The 25,219-nt window shown below is 51.8% G+C and overlaps 2 protein-coding genes across 2 annotated transcripts in view; one reads left to right on the top strand and one right to left on the bottom strand.

Annotated features, from left to right (window-relative positions):
- The window catches only part of LOC108152148 (palmitoyltransferase app), a 63,298-nt gene that overhangs the window by 6,621 nt on the left and 31,458 nt on the right, over positions 1-25,219 (bottom strand). The window contains exons 4-11 of the mRNA XM_017281264.2: positions 7,259-8,553; positions 3,927-4,087; positions 3,074-3,258; positions 1,802-1,913; positions 1,572-1,726; positions 1,384-1,505; positions 1,096-1,297; positions 543-729 (exon numbers count right to left, since the gene is read on the bottom strand). Coding sequence (XP_017136753.1) covers positions 543-729; positions 1,096-1,297; positions 1,384-1,505; positions 1,572-1,726; positions 1,802-1,913; positions 3,074-3,258; positions 3,927-4,087; positions 7,259-7,449 — 1,315 coding nt within the window. The 5' untranslated portion in view covers positions 7,450-8,553. The remainder of the gene's footprint in view (positions 1-542; positions 730-1,095; positions 1,298-1,383; positions 1,506-1,571; positions 1,727-1,801; positions 1,914-3,073; positions 3,259-3,926; positions 4,088-7,258; positions 8,554-25,219) is intronic.
- Positions 20,741-21,760, top strand: LOC108152149 (dnaJ protein ERDJ2-like). The gene is made up of 2 exons (XM_017281265.2): positions 20,741-20,878; positions 20,932-21,760. The coding sequence occupies exon 2, from the start codon at positions 20,940-20,942 to the stop codon at positions 21,528-21,530; it is 591 nt and encodes a 196-aa protein (XP_017136754.1). The 5' UTR covers positions 20,741-20,878; positions 20,932-20,939; the 3' UTR covers positions 21,531-21,760.

Here is a 25,219-nt window from a genome sequence, read left to right as displayed (position 1 = left end):
CGAGCCACCGGCTCCGCCCCCGCTACCGCCTGCCGACCCAGTGGCTGCCGCTGCTGCTGCCACCGCCGCTGCCTCAGCCATGGCCGTGGCCACCGACACGCTCCCAATGGCCGTCGTCTGCTGGGCGTGCACATGGTGGTGCAGCAGCGGCAGCGGCGAGTTGCGCACATCGTCGTACGACGGCGTCAGCGGCAGGTGCAGCGAGCGCCTCAGGTTCAGCCGGTACGAGGATGAAGTGGCCGGCGAGCGCACCAGCGACGGCGAGTGGAGGTTCGAGTGCGAGCGGGCGAGTGCCTCCTGCTGCATCTGCAGCTCGGCGGCCACCAGTTGTTGCTTCTGTAGCTGCTGTAGCTGTAGCTGCTGCTGCTGCTGCTGCTGCTGCTGCTGGTGGTGGTGGTGGTGCAGCTGCAGCTGATGTGGTTTTGGTTGTTGTGGGTGGTGTTTGAGTTGTTTGTGCTTGTTGGCTTTGAACTGGTGCTGGGCGCTGGCGGGCAGCAGTGTTTGCAGTGAGCACCTCTGGTGCTGCTGCTTGCGGGACTTACCGTTCTGGACCAGGTCGTAGCTGGGCGGCGGGTGTTCGAAGCCGTTCCCGTTGCCGTTGCCGTTCCCGTTGCCATTGCCATGGCCATGGCCATGTCCGTGTCCATGTCCATGGCCGAGGCCGTGGCCGTTGAGGGCGGCTGATGCGGCGGCCCCTGATCCGTCCATTGTTGAGGAGGAGGGATTCGACTGGATTTGGTTGGTGGTCAGTGTGGTAGTTATTGTTGTTGTTTCAGTGTGATTTGATTGTTGTTGTTGTAGTTTTGTTGGTGGTTGTAGTGGTGGTGGTGGTGGTGTGTAGTGGTTAGACGGTCGAGTAGTTGTTGTTGTTGTTGTTGTTACCAAAAAGAAACATTGCATAGAACACAAAAAAAAAGGAGTAGAAAAATACAGATCAGATCGTCAAAATGTTGTGCACAAAGATCATCGGTACGGAAGATTTAATAAGGTTTTCAAGCAAGCAGAGTGCCCAGACATTTAGATATTGTTCGGTGATAGGGTGCTCGGTTCGGATCGGATCGGAGTGGATTGGATTGGATTGATTCGGTCGCTTACCTCGTCGTAGAAGCGGGGCTTCAGCTCCGCCCCCCCTATGCTGATGCCGCCGCCCGCCCCCCCAATGCCACCGCCCGGGCCGCCCAGCATGGGCTGCGCGGTGGTGACCATATGGGAGGCGCTCAGCACATCGCTGAGGGCGTGCCGGGGACTCGACTGATGCTGCATCTGCTGGATGTACTCGTCGGTGGCAAAGCCGCGCCTGTCGAAAAACGATTAGTGGGGATTGCAAAACGACTGTCTCTGTGTGTGGCGTGTGGCTTGTGGCATGTGGCATGCGGTACTCACCTGTCAATCATCGAGGGCGTCATGGGTCCGCATAGGATGTGGCAACAATTGAGACAGATGTTGCCCCGCGAGTAGGGGTTCTGGGTGCGCGGCCCGCCCTTCGATGAGAAGGATCCCTTGAGCTGCAGGAAGAGATTGCTTAGAGGTGCCATAGAACATCGTTGACGGCATCCTCAGGGCATACTCACATCCTCATTGGTCGTCTGGTCGCTCGTCGTCAGATAGGTGTGGAATCCGGCCAGTCCGATGACGGACCATATCGAAAAGAAGCAAATGAACACAACAATCACAGTGAAGGGCGCCTTCTTTATTACTTCGAAGACCTCTTGCTCGGTTTTCATCACTGTTGGGGGGTTGGGAGAGGGGGAGAAGGGTCACTCTTTTCCGATCTGTGGAGCACTTTGCTTTCTATACTCACATAAAACTAAATGCGTCACAGAGCACGAGAATATAAATACAGCTAAAAATGCCAATGAGACTAGAAACAAATAAAAGAACCGATAGTTCCGCTTTCCCACGCAGTTTCCCACCTGCAACGAGGGGTAGAGAGGGGCAGAGAGGGGCAGAGAGGGGGGAGAGAGACAAACAGAATGAAGACGGTTGGTTAACAATCCCTGCCAGACCCTTGGCATAATAAGGTTAATTGCATTTTCACGAGAGCTGCGCGCCGCAGCATTTCGTAATTTGTTGCCAGCGTCAGAGAAATGCCTTCATTTCAACAGGCGCCCCCACAGCCCCCTTCCAACGCCCGCTTTGAGCCGCCCAAAAACGCCTTCTGCCAAAGCCCCAAAAGGCAGTAGTCGACCTTCAAGCTGGCAGCATCAGCAGCCACTGCGGTATGATAGGGTCCTCCTCTGGGGGGTTTGAAACACGCTTCAGCCGGCAAATGAAAAAGGGGTGCGGAAAAAGGACGGCACGGACCCTGTTTCGCGCTGGTCGGAGATCTGCACACTCTTCTATCCATCCTTATGTGCAGATCTGTGCAGAAAACGATAGTAAACTATCGTACAAGGACTTGGAGACGATACAGATCGCTAAATTATCGTAAAGCGTCTCGTAAACGAATCTTTTACGAGCTATCGAGGACTGAGCGACGACTGCAGTGGAAATCTCATGGCTGCCACTCCGTTTAGGGTATCTGCGTGCCCCACACGAGCACACATCTGCCAGCCATGCAAACAGCTCCACAAACACGAGTGTGCTGTGCGGCTACTTGGGCTGGTGGCTTGGTCCGCGCCCAGCCACATCTTGTTGCATCATTGAGGCGCTTGCGGGTATCCGCTTTGCTCTGCCTGCGACAAAAACTACGGGGCGGAGGGGCCCTGTGGCCGGGTGCGCTTTTTATCCGAGAGATGGAAAGGGAGAGAGACGTGACGCGCGCGCTCTGGTGAAATTATTTTTGCTAAAATATTAGCAACCTCAGCGGTTGGCGCTGTGGAATTGGGTTAAAGTCAGACCCGCAGTGGCACAGTGCTCTGTGGGCGGACGGACAGACGAGGCGGGGTGGAGGCATTGGCTGTTTTTGTGTCCCACATTTGCGCGTCCAATGAATGCGCACAGCAGGCCCGCATTAGGCGAGGGCCCAGGCTCAATGTCAGGCAGTCGGGGCACTGGGGACACTGCCGGCCCGTGATTAAAAGCCAGGCTATGGGGCTGTAGGGCTGTAGGGCTAACGAGGTCCTTGACTTACCCAGGGACAGTGGTGATCGAAGCGGTCCACACAGTTGTCGCACAGGCTGCAGTGGGAGGCCCGCGGTGGCCGGAAGATCTTGCAGGTGAAGCAGTACTTCAGCTTGACCGTCTGGCCCTTGACGAGCACCTCCTTGGTGCGCGGCGGCGGGCGGTATGTGGGGCTGTTCAGCGAGTTTGGCACCTCTGTAGCGAGCAGAGCAGCCGGAACCGGATGTGCGGCAGGGACGTGCAATGGCGTAGCGGAAGTGCAGCATCAGCATCGACAGCCAGAGGACCGCGCGCAGCAGCGTGTTGTTGACATGCAAGAAAGGAGAGGAGAAAGGGAGGAAGGGAAGGAGAGAGAGAGCAAAAGTTTTCTCATTTTAAATATTTTATATAAAGGCAACAACAACAGCGACTCATTAGTGCAGGGGGGAAACGCAGCGCCAGCGCCAGCGACAGCGCCAGCGCTCGCTTTGATGATGATTTTCATGTGGACTTTATTTTTCCTCCATTCTATGTCGTGGCACGCTCATTACTTTTCATGTGCCCCCTTGCCGCACAGAAACACACACACGCAGATTCGCAGGCCACTCCTCAAACATTTCACCCATGCCCCCGCCCAGCACCCCCCACCCAGCACACAAAAACTTAATGAAGTGAAAACAAATATATATATATACTACATATATGTGATGACTGCGACTGCGACTGTGTGCTGGTTGGGGCGCGGGGCTTTTGGGCTGAGGGGACATGGCCAGGATTCTGGCCGCGGTATTCAGGCAACGGCAACAGGCACAGCCGACGACCTTGGCCACATTTCCTTTCGGATGGACTGTGGCAGGGCCCGCAACTGCGGGAGCAGTACGTACCAATTTGCTTTTCAATATAGGCCGCCTCATCGTTGGAGGCACGCGGTATGACGCCCGGGTCCGTGAAGGTTGTGCGCAGCAGGGAGCTCATCGTGAAGAAGTAGAGGACGGCGCCCACAATGGGAATGACTGGGTTGATGCGCTCCGCCAGGAACGGGCAGCTGCAACGAAAGAAAATAACGGATACATACAGATCGTGCTCATGATTAGAGGCAGAATGAGGACTCGGTTGGCAAGTAAACATCGGTTACCGTCCGATATTAGCTATTAAAACTGGATTCAAGTGGTTCTCTACCGAAACATTCTCACAGATGCTTCCAATCTGCGTCCAAGCCCTGACGGAATTATACACGGCGGTCCGCTTGCTCTCTTTCGGGTCTTATTCCATGCTTCACACTACTGAGTCCGCTTTGACATCTTGTTTGACGAGACAGAGAGAAGAACGAAGTTTGCTGTTGTATTGCACAAAATAAGACCCGAAAAGAGAGCGCGCTGCGGAAGTGGACCAACTTGTATAATTTCATCATGGTCCAAGCCGCTCTCGCGCTTTAGCTCTCTCGATCTCTGGCCTTAATTCTGGTCCCTCATTGGGGCTTAGTTGTCACAGTCTTCGCTAAACTTCGAGGCTTCGTGCTACGGGCACGAGCAACGTCTTGACTCGATCTAATCCTTGAACTGCCTCGTCACGAGTCTGGCTTGAACCTGCCCTTTATATCCAAAGGAAACCACTCGAAAGCAAACATTTAAAGGCTGAAAAGCTGAATGGCTTACAACCCAGCAAGGATTCGAAAGGAATTTAAGAATAAATTGAATTAAGGATGTCCATTGAATGGCCTCCCCAGGCTCGGCTCCTGGGTCCCGCCTGAATGAAGAGACTGCCCCAAAGGGCAGAGCAGTGCTCAGAGATGCATAGAAAAAGTCCCCGGTGTTTTGGCAATGCCCCAAATCCCGGAGCCCGTGCAAATATGTGCCGAAATAGGGGGCCGAGAGGGGGGTGCCTCCCCGAGGAAGCTCGCCCTGCCCCACGCATCGTATTGTTCCCTAATACCCAGTGCGTGCCAACGATTTGCGAATAGCAAAAGTCGCCGCTTTCACTCGTGTCCCCCCCCTCGCCCGGACAGCACAGTGACAATTATGTGTGACAAGTCCCAGAGCTACGCTCCGAATGGAATCGGCATCGGTGGGGACGGGCCAGTGGCATCATTTCGGGGACACTCACTCAATGCAGTCCGGAGACAGAGCGACAGTAGAACCATCCGAAAATAGTTAAATACATTTGTCATGACAACGCAATTCCCCCTGCCACAAAGCTCGCCTAAATGGGAATGCATTCAGAAAATGGTTTCCTCGCATTCAGCTGGCAAATCGCTGACAATGCCCTAAAGAGGGGTGTGGGTGGCAGGCACGGTGGCACGGTGGCAGGAGGCAGGAGGCACGATTGCATTGTGCTACCTTTTAGCGATTTGCATTGCGAGCGCGTCGAGCGAAACACAATTTCAGTTTGCCCACATCCCCGGGCTGCCAGAGTCTGCAGGTCTACGAGGATGGGGATGGGGACGAGGACGAGATTCTGCCACTACTGCGGATGTGGGGGCGAATATGTTATGTGGATTCGCGGGAATATCTGCAGGAATAACTATGCGAGCACTCAAAGGCATTGCAGATATTGTAATGCCCATCCATGCTCTATCCAGTTGCCGGTACCTCGTTCCTCGTTCCTCGTTCCTGGGCTGCTTGCCTCCGCTTCCACTCGACTGTGCGCTAATGCAAAGCAAGCAATGGAAATAAAATCGCGGTGCGGCATGGTGCGGGGGCAGCTTTTCAGCAGCGAATAAATTTTGGATTGCAGGAAGGGAGGGAGGTAGGGAGGGGGATTCCAATCTCTTTCTTTGCGGTGCAGCCACACACCCACGCCTCCCGCGCCCCGCGCGCCCCTCACATGCGGCGCCTCCTTTCAGTGTTCGGAGATGATTTCGTGCAGAAAATGTTGAGCATAATTTGGTCTAATCGCGCTGTCGGCACTGCACCGTGCATCGTGCACCATGCACCATGCACCGTGCAGCATGCAGCCGCTTTAACATCCTGTTCTATTGCTATTTGTACTACGTGACGTATGCGTTATTTGGCCAAAAACCCGGAAACGCACCCGGACACTGCAACATTGCAACTAAATTGAATCGCAGCTAAACGTTTGTGGGCCCCCGACACGTGCCCCACACGCCTCTCGCACGTAATCGCCGTATATTTATTCTGTACAAACCCGTAGATCGGGCATTATTATTACGTATGATTATGGGAGCCACGTGCGGCAGCGGCACCTTGCCCCAACTTTAGTTTAAGCTAATCCCAGGGTGACTCCTCTGTCCTGGGGATTCGATTGGCTGCTGTCTGTGTCGCATATCCGATTATTTTTGCCTATCGTTCGGCTACCCTTCAACCAATCGTTTTATCGATAAGAGATTTTCGTGGACCCTTTTAAAGCAGTTCTAAAGATATACCGAGAGTTCTTCCCAAATACGAGGAAGACGCTGGAGACGCTGCTGCTATCCTCAAAGATTCACGTGAATTTTGCTATCAAAACTTAAACAAATTTCAATTCGCTTTCCGACTGTGTTGCAGAAAAAACCACCCAAACGGAGATCCTGGGACACAATTTAATCGAAGTAATTTACACATCAAATGCCAGGACAGAGCCCAAGAAATGTGGGCCGCATGACTGAAGCTCAAATGAAAGCAGAAATCCAAGCTGCTGCTCTCCATGGAGAGGAGGACACACTTCTGTGGGCAACACATTTGAATGCCACCAAACTAGGAGGCAGATTGACAAATCAAAAGCTGAAACTATTTGTGGCCCTCGGCGGTCCTTGACGAAGCCCGTAATTCAACAGATGCTCCGTAGACAGAAACAGCGAGAGAGAAAGACTGAAAAAGTATCCAGCAGTGGCAGTAGGAGGAATGCTGACATCGTCCTTTGCCAGGCCAAGCATAACGCATACGCCACGTTGCACAGCAATAATTACATGCCATTGGATACGACGAGAGAGAGAGCAGCCACAGCCACAGCTAGAGTCCAAGAGTCCAAAGTCAGAGACCATTAATGTGGGCGTAATTGGAAATCAAGCATGATCCGGGTCTCGGTGGCGGCAGGAAGGGTTACCGGGGGGTGTGCTGGTCGCCAAGCTTAATTAGCAACGTATACATTTTGCAAACAATGCAACTACTCGTGCCACGAAACGGAATGACAGACAGACAGACAGACGAGGCCGCAGGGGGCAGGGGGCAGGACCTGGACAAATGGCAAACCATCGAATCGTTGGTCGTGGAATACTCACTCGAACGCAAAGAAGAGCGCACTGGTGCCGGTTATCAGGATGCACGTCAAGTAGAAGACGCCCGTGTGCGGTGCGGACATTAGCAATCCATCGCAGTAGAATTTATTGCGTCCGGCAAACAGTTCCCATTTGCGTGTGACGCGCTGGTTGGGTGCCATGTTACTGCAACAGCAGCAGCAGAGCAGATTCATTGGTGCGGGCTTTGGGGTGGTCTCTGCCTCCTCCTACGCTGCTGCTCCCGTGCTGGGCTTCTCCTGAATGGGGGATATGACAAAGAATGCTGTATGCTGGATGTGACAATGCCTTTGCTGCTCCTCCTCCTGGTGGTGATGTGGGGCCTCCGCTGAAGGTGGTGGTGGTGGGCTATGTTTTGCAGCTGATGTGGATGTGGATGCCACTGCCACTGCTGCTGACAGACAACCGCTTGGCTGCAGTTGACGAAATTATGCTGTTTGTCGTCCTCCTTGCTGGCTCCCGTCAGAGCGGCGTGTTCATGTGTGGCTGCTGCTGCTGCTGCAACGCTTGCGGCATGCAAAAACCGAATTCCCTGCCACAAGATGCCTGCAACAGGAATGCAAAACTTTAAGCTTGCTTCCTGCTTTCCTGCTTTTGGTTTCTGCTTGTTTTTGTTGCTCAGTCGTTGGTCGGGGCTTGTATGGGGGATCGTTGTACGGGTTGCTCGGGTTGCTCGGGTTGCTCGGGGTCTTGGCCAAAAATATATAAATTTTAATCAGAATTAATGTCTAGCTCTCTCTCTATCGCTCTATCGGCTGCCTGTCTGCGGTTCTGCAAGCGTTCGCGCTCTTCCAAAAGCAATTTCGTCCACTTTGTTGCGTTGTCCACGGTCCACGGCATCAGCCACATTGCGTTTCAATTGCCTCCACTCCGTGTGTTCCGTGTGCTCCGTGCACGTCCCGCGCACTCCTCCGCGCTCGGCTTTAATTAAAGCAGGACGCCAGTCATTTCCCTGCAGCCGGCCTCTGTGCAAGCTTCTCTCCCTTCGCTCTCCGCTTGCCACTCTCCGTCCGTGTACGTAATGTTGCCTCGTCCTCGATCTGGGTACAGCAATTATTTGCTCGGCTTTGTTGGCATTTCCCGCTGCCGAACTTTCGGGGCACGCACACTTTCGGGCAGCTCCTCTCCGCTTTTTTGGCGCCCCGGCTCTCCCGATTCCTTTATGATTCAATTATCCGTCGCTAGTCGCTGGTGGCGCCACGAACAGTAGTTAAAATTGGCGTTGGCGTTGGCGTTGGCCGTCGGATTGGTTTGGCGTGGAGTGGAGTGGAGAGTGGGTCCTGCAACGAGAGAGAGAGAGAAAGTTGTAGAAAGTAGAAAGTAGAAAGGAATGAGCAATTGCAAGCAAATATAATCATTAAGTTATTTTGATTAAGAACTTTTGTGCGGGTGGCACCCAAGAAAGGGCTTCACAAACTTCCAGAACGGAACAATCAGATTCAGTAACGGAAAACGGAAAACGGAAAATGCTCCACGAGAGAAAGAAGAAAGTTATTTTCTAAGGATTTCTTAATGCCAAGCCCGTCGTTATTGTCGAATTTTCTTCTCGATTGCGGAACTGCCGAATGGAGAAAAGACCGGCCATTGGGGGTTCGCTGGAGACACCCTCCATGGGTTAAAGATTATAGACTTTTATGTACCCACTTATACTTCGACTATAATCGTATAATATGATATATTGATGGATGTAAAATAGAGTTTAAACTCATTGAATGGTAGTTTGCCCAGAAACTCGGCAACAAATGGGGGCATAGATTTTAAAACATGTCACAGCGTGGTAAAAGTATAATCGGGAGTGGTTTTTAGGCAAAGATTATCCTTTTTTTCCCCCATTTCTAGGTGTTTTTTCTCAATATTAGGGATACTCGCGCCTTCCTTCCGTCTATTCTACACTGCCAGAGACGGCTCTAAGCCTTTCCCATGCCTGCCCCACTTATGATTCATGCATTTCACATCGCACAGATCCATTAGGCAATGCATAAATTAGGCAAATTTCAGCATCCAGGGGCTTAGACGAGAGAGTCCATAATTCAGGCTGTGCTATAAACCGACTAAAAGATTATTCGCCACTGAAATGCGTTAATTCGCAGCTTTTCGGGAGACTTCCGCCAGCTAATTGGCGGTAATCAAGTTAACCATACGCACTGTATGCCCCGCCCCCGCCCCCACTCCTACAAATCCTGCAATCCTGTAATCCTGCCATGGAATGCATTCACTGTGGATGCGAGAGTGCTCGTAAAACGAAGCTGTTATCGTGGGCAAACAGACGCGTGGGATGGCAACAAACTAGCAAACAGCACGGCAAGGCACGGCACGGCACGGCATCGAGGGACACGGAGCCCCATCCATTTTCCCATTTGCGTTAATTAGCCACATGGCGCCCCATTAAAGGACTTCGCTTTCGGGCTGCTGTGGAGAGGCGGCCGTGGAGAGGCGTTGCCGCCAAATGTTTATGCAAATCGTGTTGCAATTATAGCGGCAAGGAGGCAATGACTGCTCCAATATACTGGGATCTACTGGGATGCGAGAGACTATTGGCCTGCATTTAGAATGGGCATGGAATGCTTTGAGCAATTAACATTAACAGCAGCCAGCAAACGACTCCAAACAGCTGATGACATGCGCCGAGAAGTGGCAATTAAAGTGGCACAACAGACACACACACACGCACACACACGCACACACTCTTGAATGCAGGAGGAGGAGGAGGAGGAGGAGGAGGAGGCCCCTTCTGGCAGTCTCTGGCTGTTCAATAAACTCGTAAATTGCATGAAATGACGCAAAGTTCCCAGTAACAATATCAAAACAAAAACAAAAAAAAGTGGCACTGCCACTGCCAGCAGCAGCAGCAGCAACAGCAGCAGCAGGGTCTATGGCAACACAATAACCATAAAGCAGCGACAACAGCAGCAGCAACGGCAACAGCAACGACAAACGAGGCAACTTTGAAGTGTGCCACTCAACGCAAATATGTAAATAAATGGCCACTTACGGCAATTCAATAGAGATCGGGGGGGGTAGCGGGGCGGAGGTGGGACAGGCAACGGAACGAGTGAAAAAGGGGGGAAAACCCCCGTCATATGCCCCATAGAATATGCCAATTAAATGTTTATTAATATAATAAAAAGAAAGACAACAGCACAGGGCCACGTGGGCACATGTTGGCATTATTAAATCAGCAAAAAGTCACCTGCCGACCAGGGAATACCCTGCAAACGGGCAAGGGGCACCTCTGGCAAACAACTCGCTCCGTGGATGGACAGATTCATATCTGGGGTATCAACTAGATCCGCCCATAAAATCCATTTGGTTATCAATGCCATCGCACACTCCACTCCACTCCACTCCAGTTATTTGCTTTCACGCACAATCAATTTGCCTGTGAGCCAAGCCCGAAGTTGCCGTTGCCTGGACGGTCGTCTAGCATTTGTTGACTCTCATACACGAAGCTCGTAAGATCGCAAGCCAAAGCCAGCCGACAAACTGCACACAACCCGAGCCCGAACCCAAGCCCAAGCACAAGCCCGAGCCCGAGTCCGAACCCAAGCGCAAGCACAAGCCCGAACCCGAGCGCAAGCCCGAGCCCGAACCCAAACACAAGCACAAGCCCAAGCCCAAGCCCGATAGCGGCAGGTCGGCTCGAACATGTTTGATCTGGAATTTTTCGCTTCGAGCGTGTGCGTTCTTGCTGAGCGCCGAGTCGACTTGAATTGAATTTTCTGCTTAGCATGCGATCGAACCGACCCAATCATACCCCACTGCGGTTCTCCGTAGCCGATCAACTGTGTCGTTGGTCGTTGAGGCTGGCACTAACACAATATCCCCTTTTCTCTACGTAAGCGAATGGGTATGTGAATATATTCTCATGTACACATTAGTTTCATACGCTCTCTCTGCGTCACACACTCGCACAAGAGAGAGGGGGAGCGGGAGGGGGAGAGAGCGAGAGCGAGACCGACTGTAGCCGACACTTGGCATTGTAAATTGTAGGCGCTGCTGCGGTGGTGATGGCCGGAGGGGAAGGGGGGGTGAGGTGTATTTTGTAATACATCAACCTCTTGAACAGCAGTGCTCTTGATGCTGCTACACCCGCCGCGTAACCGCTGCCGCTGGCACGGCTGTTGTGGCACTGCCACTCCCCCCCTCCCCATCCTCTCGTTACTCATACGCATGCATGGCGAGTACACTCAGCACTCAGGCGGGTCGGCGGCAAACACTCACTCGACACATGGCAAGTGCACCCGCAACCATGCGTGCCACACACGGCGCGGCGTGTGGCCAGGCTTGAGTCAAGTCGAGTCTGGGTCGCCGCTCTCCAGCCCTGGCCCCGGCCTAGCCCCGACTCGGATCATTCATTTACGCAACACGCCCCCACATTCAGCAAACAAACAAACAAACAAACAAAACCCAGCACCAGCCGACACACACACACACACATCCGAGTGAATGTCTATGTCCTGCATATGAATAGTGAGTGCCAGAAGTACTCGCACACACACACACGCACACGTCCGCGTATTAGTTAATGCCGATGGGAAGTGTTGGTCCAGTGTTCCACCGAAGGAGGATGGATGTCGATGTGGCCACATTATCAGCCATTGAGAGCCTACAATTGAGCTTTGGACTCATCGGATGACAATGGGGGGAAAGGGGAACAGAATTAAAAAGGTAAAGGGCGATTAGGTTTGGTGCGTGACACCATTAATATTTCATTAACTCCAAGTAAAACCAAACCCTTAGACCCTTTCTTACGAATAACAGGAGTCTCTCCTGATTTACCAAAAAAAAAACACGCGATAAATAATCCAAAACTCGAGTGCTTTTCCCCATAAAACGACCAAGATGAGCAGATCTTCCTCTCATATTCCATTAGTAATAGAGCATATAGAGTATTTGGAACAACAAAGCCCAAGGAGGAGTCCAAGGGACGGAAGGGAACGGAAGGGGGAGGGGAAGTGGAGGACGGCACCAACATACGTACATTTGTAGATATTTGCAGCGTTTTGCAACTGGCGTTACAGCTACACGAACATTTCCTCAAACAAGCGACATGGCGTCCATTTCCGTTATGGCAACAAAGCGAGACGCACACACACAGAGAGACGCTTGTTTGTGTTTGCTTTAGCCTTTGCTTTTGCTCTCCGTGGAGGCGTGGCCGTCAAAAGAGCGCCGGCCGAGTCGCCATCAGCCGTTTGGCCCACGATTCTCCGCCATTTTATTACAGAACAACCGTATGGCCGCCGCCATTGTCGCTGAAATGTGAGTTTTATGCGCTGCTCGAGTGTGTGTGCTTGTGTGTGTGTGTGTGTGTGGTAGTAACTGTTGTTAATCTTTGGCCATTGTTTTGCTTTAATTTATAAATTCCTGTCCATTTGGCAGATGCCATCTCTTGTTTGTCTATTTGCCATCCGCTGGTGCTTTGTGTACTCTTCCTCTCTCTCTCTACCTCTCTGTGTGTGCTTTCATTTTGTTGTTTAGTTTTCCATTTCTATTTCCATTTCCATTTCTGTTTCTGTTTCGACTTTGGTTTGGTCCCGTTTCTGTGTGTGTTGAAAACTGTCCAGAACTATTCCTGCTGATGGACTGACTGATTCAGCATTTAGTTTTTATTTGTTCTCCTTCCCCTTGCCCCTCCCCTCTTTCCATGCAACATTGTGGCAGGACGGAATTAATTGTCGTTTGCCGAGCCATTTGCAAAGTTTGCACAGATGCAACAGCCCCCCTCCCGCCGTGTGTTGCACGGGGAAATAGTACGAAATATCTAAGAAATGTACGAACGGAAATGAGGTGACAAAGTTTATCGAAGCAATCACCGAGATCGCTGAGGGGAAGATGGAATATTGATTATCCAAAGTGTGTAAGCACTTTATTCATGGCCGAATAATAGATATAAATCTCAACAGTAACCAGTTTAAGGCAGACCCTCAGCAGCCATGGAAAAACATATTTTCCACCCGCATTCCTTTCAACAGAGAAAACGCCCCCCGCAGCAACGAAGCGAAAGAAAAACTGCTTATGATGTATAAATGGGAAACATTTGCACGATAAGAAAACGGCAGAGCCCAGAGCCCAGGCCCCACGAAAAGAGAAAACCAATTCATATTATGTACAAATGTTTATTCAGGCCCGAAACGAGGGAGAAGCGAGGCGAATCCTCCTTTATCTCGGGCACGCCCATCTCTTTGGTGCGAATCCATGGTATTTTCCCCGGGATTATTGCTTATTGAGGGAGATTTTATTTATCTTCGATTTGGCATCGCTCGAGAGAGCAGCAGAGGGCAGCCCCCCGAGGGCTACTTTGGTGGCAAATTTGAATTATGCTTCAATTGAATTCCAATCGAAAAATCAATGAATAGCGTACCACCAGAGCCGTGTATCATTATTGTTATGCTCTCATAATCGAGAGATTTTTTTGTGACATGCCTAAAACACACAGGAGACGGAGACGGAGACGGAGACCGAGGGCTAGGACCTACCCTGGGCAGTGCCCCAAAAAAGTATGCTACGGAAAATTGCCAAAATCAAAATTGCAACAGACGTGACCCTCGTCTTTAGTCCCCTGCCCCCCCCGGCTTTCACTCTCTGCCAGTGGCTCTGCCTCCATTCTGGTTGACACAAATTGAGTACGACACGAAAAACTGCCAAACATTTCAATAAAGTTGCGCAGCGGCAACGTCGACAGCAACCCCATAAGATTGCCAAACGCAGATTGTTTAGAAATTTAGTTTTATGAGCGCTGATGCACTCTCACACAGACAGAGAGCCCGAGAGACAGAGAGACAGAGAGCCCGAGAGCCAGAGGGACACTAAGCCAGACAGAGACACAGATACAGATACAGATACAGACAGAATGACAGAAACATCTGTCCCCGGGTTTAGGGGGGGGCACGGGGCTACTGCTGCACCACCACCACCACCAACTGTGACCAAACATCAGGCGCTATTTGTCAAGGGTTCCCTTCGCCCATGCAGGTCCGGGGCGATTGTTCGTTTTGCTGGCTGCCAGTTTGTCGGATTGTTGGACCTGCTGCTGCTTCATGGGATACCCCACACACACACACAGACAAAGCCGTAGCATGGAGGATGGAGCATGTGCATCGGACAGAGGAACGGAGAAACGGAGCCTTTTGTCCGGCAACTTGTTGTTGACAGCTTTTGTTTTCCGGCTTCAACATCAGAAACATCTGCATTTTGCGGGTGGCAACTGCCAGGATATTCCCCAAGTAATGCTTAGAAAGAGGGCGGGACCAGCATTTACCCATTCAATAGACCACCAATCTAAGGCCGAAGTAATTATGTTTTCCCGCAACGATGATTGCCCGGCTTTTGCACGTGGATCTTCGACTTTTCCTTGCTGATTTCCAAGGCCATAACTCACGGCGGGAGTGCCGGGAAATTAGACGTTGCTTAAAATAAACGAGCTCCCGATTTGTGTTGCCATTTGCCTGATTGAGCCCGTGAGCGAGCCCGTCAGGAGTCAGGTTGTTGATTTATGACCCAGCGCCAGGGCCAGCTAATTTGCCTAAACGGACAGCGGGCCAACCTCCTATGACCCAAAGCTGGTGCTCCTCCTCTGCTGAGGGCCACGCAGCCAGGCAGCTGTCGAGTGGCAAGTGAAAGCCACTCACGTTTAACCAATTTTGACACGCGCCGCACTCGCACACACACACACACACACACAGAGATCCATATCCGCGCCATAAACAAACACAACGTAGCGCTGAAATTGCTCAAATGTGCGGGGCATCAAACAGTTCGCAGAATTGCTCCCCGGCCCTGCCCTGCCCCCAACCCGTGTGGCATGTGGCAGGGATACAGCAGACAAAAAAGGGCCAACTCTTTCGGAGCGGGCTCCATTCGTTTGGGGCTTCTCGACTCGCTTTTTGCGCGAAATTCGCGCAATAAAATTGTACAACAAAGTGGCAACACTCAAAAATCTATTGTTTCCGGTTGCACGGCTGGGAGGCTCGACTAGTGGCATACCCTATAGACTCGCGCAGAGGATCAGGCACATGGCATGTATTTTGTTGTGGGAAAAATAATCAATCTGGTAGCCATGGGAGGAGTATCTAGATACAGACGTCTCTGCAGTATAGAAATAAATGTATCTCTTGCTTGTAAATTAGGCTTTGGGCCTCTCCTTTAGATTATGGTATTCCAACACTCTCAAAGGCCCAGCACCCAAGGGAAAGTACCACAGTACACAGATATAAGCCTTGGATGCTCGAATAGAGCTCTCTCTCTCTCTGGGCGAGTGAGATTTCATGGCTCTACGGCTGGAACTAAGGACCATTCAATCCTGCGATTCCCCTTTCAAACATATGTATGCGTATCTCCCCTGCAGATGCAAATCGTGGCCCACTTGACAGGCACTCAATTCCTTTATTCCTTTGAATACTGCATCTTTTTTCGCTTTTATAGAGGATGAAAAATAAAAGATGGAGATGGATTTCCACCTGCTTATCCACATTTTATTTATGCATAGATGCAGATAGATGTGTAAGTACATTTCCCAGAGATACTGGGCATACCCCCAGAGAAAGGGTACAGAAAAAGGGTGGCGTGGGGGCAGTGGGGGGGTGGGAAAATGAGGAAAAAGAACTGGCTCTGGGTTTTTTTTCGGTTTTTTTCGGTTTTTTCATCTGTGCACAGATGAGTCAAAGGAAAAGAAAAACTCGTACTTTTATTTCTCCTTCTTCTTGTTGTTGTTGTTTGCTGTTTGTTGGTATTTGTGGGTTTCCATTGCTTTGTGCGGGATCTGCTTTTGGGTGGCAAGGGGAAAAACCACTTCGTTAAACTCATGAAAATCACTTAACGGCAGCATGCACGTAAAAAAGGACGGGGAAATGGGACAGGGAGGACCAAGGAGTGCCAAGGAGGACTAGGAATAGGAAGCCATTTTCCCTTCGACTGACGCTGATGCGAAAAGCCAAAAAGGTGCGCCACGACAGCCGGTGGCAGGCAGAGCTTAAACAGCAAATTGATTTAGCGCGTGCAAGCGGAAACATCTGTTCCCTGGCAGCCCCCCACCCACCACCCACCTCCTACCCACTGGCACTGGCGCCACCAGAAAAGGTTAGCAATGAAATGAGATTAATGCAAGACCGCAGACCGCGCCGAGGGTGCAAAAAAGAGCAGGGCACACGGCAAACAGACAGAAGACTCCACCGCCAGAGTGGGGGACACTCAGACAAACAAACAGAGCAAAGAGGAGACACTCCTCCCCCTCCCCCTACCCCTCCGCTCTACCCCTCGACGGAGCGACCCACTGGCATGGAAAATGCAATTTATTATGCAAAATGAAAAACAGAATGGGGGGCAGGGCCGGGTCCGAGACAGAGATCATGGCACACTCTCGCGTGGAGGCACCCTCCCCTCGCGCCGTCTGGGCACACAAAGCGCGTTGTTATTGTGGGACCAACAATAACAGCGAGGACTACAGTCCCGGATATAAACATAATTCAATTTTTATTTAATTTCGCACAACAAACACAATAAATTCCGCTCGACTGCACCAGCCAGTCCGCGCCGCCCTCCCGCTTGGAGTCCTGCCAAACGCGTTGTGTTGCATACTCCAAGGCGTCGCCGGGTCTCGTCCCTTTCCCGCTGCAAGCCAATCAGGAGTCGCGGCTCCACCCGCCACCGCCAAGCCACCACGAGGAGAGCCCACTGCAAATGTCGGTGGCCACAATCTGTTGACTCATTTGTGTGCCCAGGAATGACGAGGAGCCCACGCCAGTCGCAGTGATGTGGGCGCAGTGTAAAGAGTGGCCACCGGCCACCAGCCACTGGCAGACACAGACCAGATACAGATACAGATACATGGGGATTCCGTTTGTTCACACAATGCGGTTTGAGGAGCAGCCCGGAGTCCGAGTGTCACTGCCATTGGGCGACCCCAACTTTGGCCCCTTGCTTTTTTCTTGGCCAGTTTGCGGCGGCGTCGCGACGATTGAGGATTGATCCAGCGAGTTGGCAGGGCTTCCACACCCCAGAGACACTCACAGACGCCGATCCCCGACCGGCTGTGACCCTTCACCAAAGATGCACTCCAAGAGCTGCCTGCGAATCGCTGACACTGAGCCATAAAAGTGTGCCTACCCTCTGGAAATTGATGTCAAACACAAGACAACTTTTGGCGGCTCAAATACAAATTTCATTCAATCTGAAAATTGTTTAATAATTTTATTGATTTTCAATTAATAATGGCCATAATTTGAATACCATTTGAAGACGTGCTTGGAGACGGGCCAGCAAAAGGAGGCAAGAACTTTTAAAAGCAAAGAAAAAATGTGCCAAAAAGGTAAAGGAACAGGCCAAGAGCCAAGAGGGAAGCACAATTTTTCAGTCACTTCTTTGCTTCAATTTTGAGTTCATAGATTTGATTTTTGATATGGAATAATTAGTTTTAAATATGGAAGGCGACTCCTGCTTTTGGGCCACAGAAAAAATGGTATCTTTTGGATCGAATCTTTTGCCCATTCTTAGCATTCTAAGATGTTTCACAAAAGTGGCCTAAAATACTTTGTACAGAAATATTTTGGAGGTGCAAGCTGCCTTGCGGTTCTACTTTAAGATCTATCCAGAAAATGGCTTAAGTCTTCACCCAAAACTGATTTCGAACCTCCATTAACAGAGGCAGTAACAGAGACAGTAACAGTAACAGAGGCCGCAGCAGAGACCGTAGCAGAGACAGTGAAAGAGGCAGTAACAGAGACCGTAACAGAGACAGTAACAGAGACAGTGACAGAGACAGCAACAGCAACAGTAGGGGTACTCCCTTAAGTACTTAAATAATACATTAAAGTACCCTTTAGCTTGGGGCGAAAACCCAAAAAGCACAAGCCCGTAATTTTCTTTGTACACTAGAAGAATTTCCCCTCCCCCCCAACCCAACCACCCCGCCACCCCCTGTAGATGTCATCAAATCATTAGATTAATACATTTTAGGGCCAAAAGTCGAAGCTTCGGTAATTGCCAAAAGCGCCATCAAGCGCTGGGCGATAAGCCATCCCAACCCCCACCCCCCTCCACCCCACGCCCCAAAGGACATGAAATATTTACACGTCAAGGAGTCCGCGAGTCGAGGCTTTGGCGAAATGTTGAAAAACACGCAAAGGGCGACACAGAGAGAAGGGAAGGGCAGGCTGGGGGTTTGTTTATTTTTAGCACGTTTATAAGGCCATCATCAGAAAAGGTTAGGTCAGGCCCTAAATACTGGGGGGGGGGGGGGGGGGGGAGACCCCCCTAAACAGTCTCTTTGTTGGATTAGGTCACATTTTGCATAATTAATTCGGATTCGGGCGCCCCCCAAATCGGTGGCGGGTTCAAAGGGCACGTTGACGGCTCGCTCTTCAGGACGGCGGCTGTTTATGCATAAACACGCGCCTTTGACATCGAAATTTCGTTGGAAAATTGTGCGCAAATTGGGCCAAAGTTAAATGTTTGGCATTGGTCGTTGGCCCAATCCTTTCTGGCCACAAACCACTGCCATAAACACACACACACACACGGACACACACACGCACACAGGACGTCTAAATAAATTGCTGTCATTTGAAAAATTTCCCCAAGGTGGGGCCGAATGTTTAAAGCACTCCGTCCGTCCCTCCCTCCGTCCCTCCATCCCTCCGTTCGTGTGTGTTGACTTGAGCTTAAAATCAAACCATTTGTCAGCAGGCGGCACGCCCTGCTCCCAGGGGAGGGGCACAAACAGGGGCAAGTTCCAGACAAGACAGCGTTGCATGTTTTACACATTGACACACACACATGCAGACATTATTGTCCCAGTGTGTGTGTGACGCATGGTTGCAATTTGGTTGCACGGCCTCTCCCGTCCGTAGGGCTCGAAGGCTCTACGTCTCTACGGTTGCCTGCACTTTAACCGCAACATACGAGTGCAATATTTCAAGCATGATTTCTTATATGGCTTATACACACACACACACACACACACGGTGGTCACTCCTCCTCCTGCCACTGCCACTGCCACAGCCACAGCCACATTGACCCTCAAACAGCGCAGGGCGTTGCGCTGCAGCAGCCTCGCCGTTGTCCCACTCCGACTCCGGCTCCAGCTACAGCTCCAGCAACGGCACTGGCACTGGCACTGGCTCTGGGTCAAAGCGAAAGTGGCACATTTTGGGTGGAAATTTTGTTGGAGATATCTAGGTTACTGTGACAGAGTCGTTCTAGCTGCAGCATCAGCAGCAGCATCAGCAGCTGTTGTTTTTCCTGCTGTTGTTTGGGCCGTGCAGCATGGCCTACAACGCACACACACACACCAGCACACACACACACACACACATACGGACAGACCCAAATAAACATTTCAGGCGGCCCTCCACTCGGACTCACGTGAGGCAGCAGCCATGAATCCTCTCGAAGACCCCGGTAGCATCCACTGAACTTGTGCGCCATTTTTATTGCCGCGTGTTGCCTGCACCATTGTTTTGTCTGTCCCTCAAACTACTCCCCCGCCACCGCCTCCCAGCACCCCCCGCCACCCATCGACGACCTCTGCCCTTCTCGCTTGCTCTTTGTTTTTCATCCTTGTTGATGTTTTTACTTTCATAGGGATCTCCGCCTCTCCGCCTCGTCCTCCTCTGCTGCCCAGGCAAGCTTTTCCTGGTTATCTGCTTACGCTCCAGCACCCCCCCTCACCCCCTTCCACCTCTTGTTTTTGCCTGCCCCAACTTTCGGTGCAGGGGCTTTTTGTTTATCCGAAGCACTTAACTCTTTGCTTCGGGGGCGCCAGCCAGGGAAAAACTTAAAGATAAACTTCTGGCCAACTTCTTAAACCAATTAATTGCAATTTCATGCGTAATTAATTTGAGAGCTGCACAACGTGTTCCCAGCAGAGTTACGCCCCCACCCACGCCCCCCACGCCCCCACGCCCCCATCCTCGCCTTCTCTTTCGAGTGATTTGCTTTGCTTTGGCGCCCCCAGCGTCTCCCCCCTCAGAGAACAATCTACATCGACATCTCGCCTCCTGCGATAGGCAGGGGCAGGAAGGAGGAGTAACCCCCCCCCAAGAAGAGTGCAAAACTTATACGAGGACGCGTATTTGTAGGCCCAAAGGATGCCTATTTACATGCTCTTGTGGAATAGATACAAATCTATCCGCCCGACTACCATTGGCCGCCTCTTACCTCTTGCCAGGCGCCCTCACGGGGAGGGTAGAGTGTACAGGGATCCCCCTGTATCCTAGGGCATGCCGCTCAGCCATATATTCCATACAACCTCTGACCAATTAAGCTTTGCCTGAACTTTGAGTGTAGATCCTGGACTCAAGATAGTTTCAGGGCCTCTAGGATGTAGCTCTTATGGGAGGGGATGTGCCGGGGAGGTCCCTTTGGAGAATGTCTGCTCCGATTCCTGCCTATTGTATGGAAATTTCTTCCAAGTCTTCCAAAATCTTTTCGATTAGTAGGCGTTGAGAATGCATTCGAAACGCCAGTCCCAACGAAACAATCCCATTGGCATCAGTATAAGTGTCAGCCTCAATCACATACAAGGCGGAAAATCTCGTAGTAAATGTATTTTGTATTCTCGCCGTGTTAAACACACACATATATTCCCCGTCCACTCTCTAAAGCCGAAACGTAAGTGAAATGTGTGGATAGTCGATCGCATAATACCCGTGTTTGTCCTCCAGGAAGACCCATGTCTGGGAAAGAGTTCGATTCCGAGGAGAACTTCGGTTCGTCCCTGCTGCTGGTCCTGTTGGCCATGGTCTTCGTACTGACGTTCACGACGCTCGGCTGTTGGTCGCGCAATGCCACAGGAAGGCCCGCCAGGAAGGCCCTGGCGGCCAGGAGCACGGCCTGGAGTGTCCTCGGATCGTGTGCCCTGGTCCTCTTCGTTGTCGTGGCCTGGACCATGGTGACCATCGTGGGCGTGGGCCTGATCGACCGCACACGCTCCAGAAATGCGTTCAATCCCTACAAGATCCTGCAGGTGCAGCCGTCCTGCTCGCAGGCGGAGATCAGGAAGGCCTACCACGAGCTCACCAAGGTCCTGCATCCGGACGTCCGCGGCACAGGCGACGAGGCGCAGTTCATTCTGCTGAGCACCGCCTACCGTGCCCTCATCAAGAGTCCGGGGAAGGAGAGCCACCGACTGTCTGGCCATCCGGACGGCTCTGAGGCCCTGGGCGCTGATCGGCCGGAGGCATTGGGACGATTCTACAATTGGGCCACACAGAGCGTGCAGTCCTTTGGCCAGTGGCTAAGGACCAAATTCGGCAGGACTTGAATCTGTTAATTAAAGTTTCCCCCACTTGCATTTGCCTGCTCCCGAACGAGCTCCTTTGACACCTTTGACTCCTTTGACGGCGTTCGGCAGTCCCTTCCATGACCCACTTTCTCGGGGGGGGGCAAATTGCCAATCGAATTTCCCTCTAATTTGCCACCAATTTCCCCAGACTCCCGGGAGCAGAGGGGCAGCAGCAATCCTCGGGGCAACTCATTAAAAAGTGAAAACCGAATGTCACTAAGCGAAATTAATCCGAGTTCGTGTACGGATACGGATACGGATACGGATACGTGTCCGTGTCCGGAGGGGAGGGGGAAGGGGAGGGGGAGGGGGAAGGGACTTCCGTCGCACATAAGCCATAAGCCAGTGTCCTGGCGCACGAGTCCGTGTGCCTTTGGCTCGTTGACCGGAATGCGGTTCATAAATTGGGTCATTTGCCGCAGAGAAAGCAGAGAAAGCAGAGAAAGCAGAGAAAGTCACTTGCACTTTCGTTTTCAATAGCAGCAGTCGCCTGCACAGCAGTCACGTAGCCCCACGTGGCAGTCCCCACGAATATTTCGGCGATAGGGGGGGGAGGGGGAGGCTTTAACCTTATAAATTGGAAGATTGGAGGGCGGACAGGCTGGACGGGCTGGACCGACTGGCTGCCTCGATGCCATAATTTTGCAAACTTGCGTGCCACCAAAGCGACAGCCAAATGACACCAGCAGGCAGGCAGGAGCAGGCAGCCAGGCAGGCAGGACAATGTCCGTGCATCCGCCAGCAAGCCAACCGAGAGGAACCGAGAGTCGGCTCCTCGGTTCTCGCTCGGTGGGTGCCCCTTCCTCTTGGCCAAACAACAAGTAAAACTGACAAAGTGGCAGCCAGGGCACTTCCTTTTGTTTAAGCTGCCCCCAACACGGTCGGCTGTGGGCTGTCGGTTGTCGGTTGTGTCGGCTGTGGATTGCGGATTGTGCGGGGGGTGTTGCATGCCTCGTGTGTAGCCCTCTCTATCTCTCTCGTTATAAATTGACCGCATTATTTTGCTCAATTTAACTTGAGCTTGCAGCAGTGGGGCGGTGGCAAGGGCGGTGGCAGGGGCAGTGGCAGGGGCAGTGGCAGTGGCAGAATGGAACGAGTGGCAGACAGGCAGGCAAAAGTTTTCAACTTAATATCTCATAAGTGTGCGATGCCCCAACGTTTCCGCTTGCCTTTCCTTTCCGCTGCCCCTCCCCCACCCCCCCCCCCCCCACGCCAGTGGCAGGGTCAAACCCATCGTCTCCCATTGCCACTCCAATTTCCCTTCCGCTGGCTATCAGCGTTTCAGGCTTTTCGCTTTCTCTTTCGTTTTATTAGGTCACACCATCGCCGCCCCACCGCCCCATATGCAGGGGTTGCTGCATGTTGCATGCGCCTCATTTCGGGGGCGGTGAATGGTGAATATTTTCGCAGCACTTTAATAGCCGAAAGTATTTAATTGCATTTTTTATGGCGCCCGAGAACGGCCTTGCGAGGAGTTTATTAAATAAATGTCCATAAAAAGATGGATGACATTCGAGGGGCACGGCGCAGGGGCGCGTGGCATGGGCAGGAATCGCATAATTACATCTGGAGAGCACTTGATACGAGAGCGGCAGGGCACAAAACTCATTAAGGAAAATATGCGATGGACAGGACAACGGATGGAAAAAGGAGACCAAATTTAGAGCGCACTTCAGGCCCCCCATTCAGGCCATTAATTCCGGAGCAGCGGCAGACCTGTCGGGCCTAAGCCTCGACCTAACTAAAATTAAACGAATTTAAGAGGTCACTCAAGAGGGTCCTGCCTGGAGGCGGCGGCGGAGATGGAGGGAAAATCAATGCGAGTCCTGCCTCCCTCCTCCCTTCGACAAAATGAAGTTCGTTGCAAGCTAGGCCGAGGATTACAGCACGGGGCACGCCCTCATAAATGGGGCACGGCAGGGCGGGGCGGGGCAGTGGCTGTGGAGCAACAAGCGGCAGGCAGCCCGCGGACAATAGTTGGAGGGCATCCAACCATTCATGGCAGTGCTTGTAAGCGGTCTTTCATATTCATCCTTTTGGCCAGGACCGCGCTGCTTCTGCCTCTTTGTGGGCCGCCGCATAATGAAAATGCAAGCGGCAAAGGAGAAGAAAAGGCTTCAGAGTCCTGCCCAAAGTTTTTAATATAATTTGGAATTAGCCAAAGTGGCAGATGGTCGTCCCTCTCCCTCGCTCTCTCTCTCTCTCCCTTTTGGACTGGCTGCGGGCTGTGTGGCAGCTCTTTTGTTGCGTATACGCAGTGTGGTGCAGGCCCACATTTCGGGGGGCGGGGGCGGAGGAGAGCCGTTTGTCATCCTGCCTACAGCCCACATGGGGGCGTGTCAGAGCTTCATTTGAGAGTATGCAAACCCAACTTCAACTTCAACCCTTGGCCCATGCATTGATTACAGCCTCAACGATATCCTGTTCCGACTGGATCTGTCCGTCCTCCATCCAGGACGAGAAGGACGATCCAGCTTCCAGCTTCCAGCGACTTATACCGTTAAGCCGCATAACTTTGCATAAATATGAAGCCATTCAACAGAACTCCGACAAAGCTCAAAAACAGCATAAAAACATTACACAAAACTGCCCCAAGAACCGGAGAGCAGCACAGGCAGAGGCGGAGGCGGAGGCGGAGCCACCTCCAGCCCGGACCCGATGTCAGGGACTATAACAACGGTAAAACTATTGTACGCACTTATATATGCATAGATTGCGGGTCCGGGAATCCCATTTCATTTATTATATTAGCGACAGGGCGACACGGCCACACAGCCACACAGCCACAAGTCCAAACAAGATTCGGATGGCAGCTATCCGCATACCCTGTAGAAACTATCACCCCCCGCCCTCAAGGGGCAGCATAAAACTATGCAACGTTTCACTGACAGCGGCAACTTTTCCGATGACGGCAAAACTTTAACAGATTTGCATAAATTAAACGCAAGTAAACAAAACGTAGGAAAACCAAACGAGGGGCCAGAGCCACCAGCCACAGGACTCTAGGAGGACTCTAGGAGGACTCTAGCAGGAGTCGCCTCCCTGCCAGAGTCATTCATTTAACTGTCAATGCCGTTGTTATGCTGTGGTTGTGGCCACGGCTCCGGGTCTGCCTTCGACTCCGACTCCGTCTGTGGCTCTACGGATGCGATGGCCGTGGCGGCTGTTCGGCGAGAATTTATGAATTCATGGCGATCTTATGTGTAAGTACGTATAAATTTAATATATATTTTTATGATTTTTTATGGGCCCACGGATGGGCACCGAGGATGGGCTTTAATTTATGCTCCCATTGTTTTTCCTATGCTGAGTTTTCAGAGGAGTTTTTCCTCCCTTTTTTTTTGTTTTTGTTTTCAGCGACGACGACAACTTGTCGATAAACTTCGCCCGACACAAACAATATTGTTGTCGTTGTAAGTCCCTTTCGCCCGTTGTTTTTGTTTTACAGAAAAGTGTTTTGTTTCCCCCCCCCCCCCCACCCCCCACACACGCGCGGCAACTGCGGAGGGAAAATACTTCATTTTATCAGACGCGGGACGAGATTCGAGTGTCATCGTCAATATGCTCCGCTTCTGCGACTGCGGTTGACACGAGAGGAGCCCAGGATCCCGGGGGTGGCGGGGGGGGTTATTTAGTTCATTGGCCGCCAAAGCCTCCCGACACTCCAA

This window comes from Drosophila miranda, chromosome XR (genome assembly GCF_003369915.1).
Source record: "Drosophila miranda strain MSH22 chromosome XR, D.miranda_PacBio2.1, whole genome shotgun sequence".
NCBI lineage: Eukaryota > Metazoa > Arthropoda > Insecta > Diptera > Drosophilidae > Drosophila > Drosophila miranda.
Note: the sequence above shows the minus strand (reverse complement) of the source record. Positions and strands in the feature narration are given on the sequence as shown.

Excerpts from the sequence above, each read along its gene's own strand:
- LOC108152149 (XM_017281265.2), top strand. The coding sequence starts at position 20,940 with ATGTCTGGGAAAGAGTTCGATTCCGAGGAGAACTTCGGTTCGTCCCTG.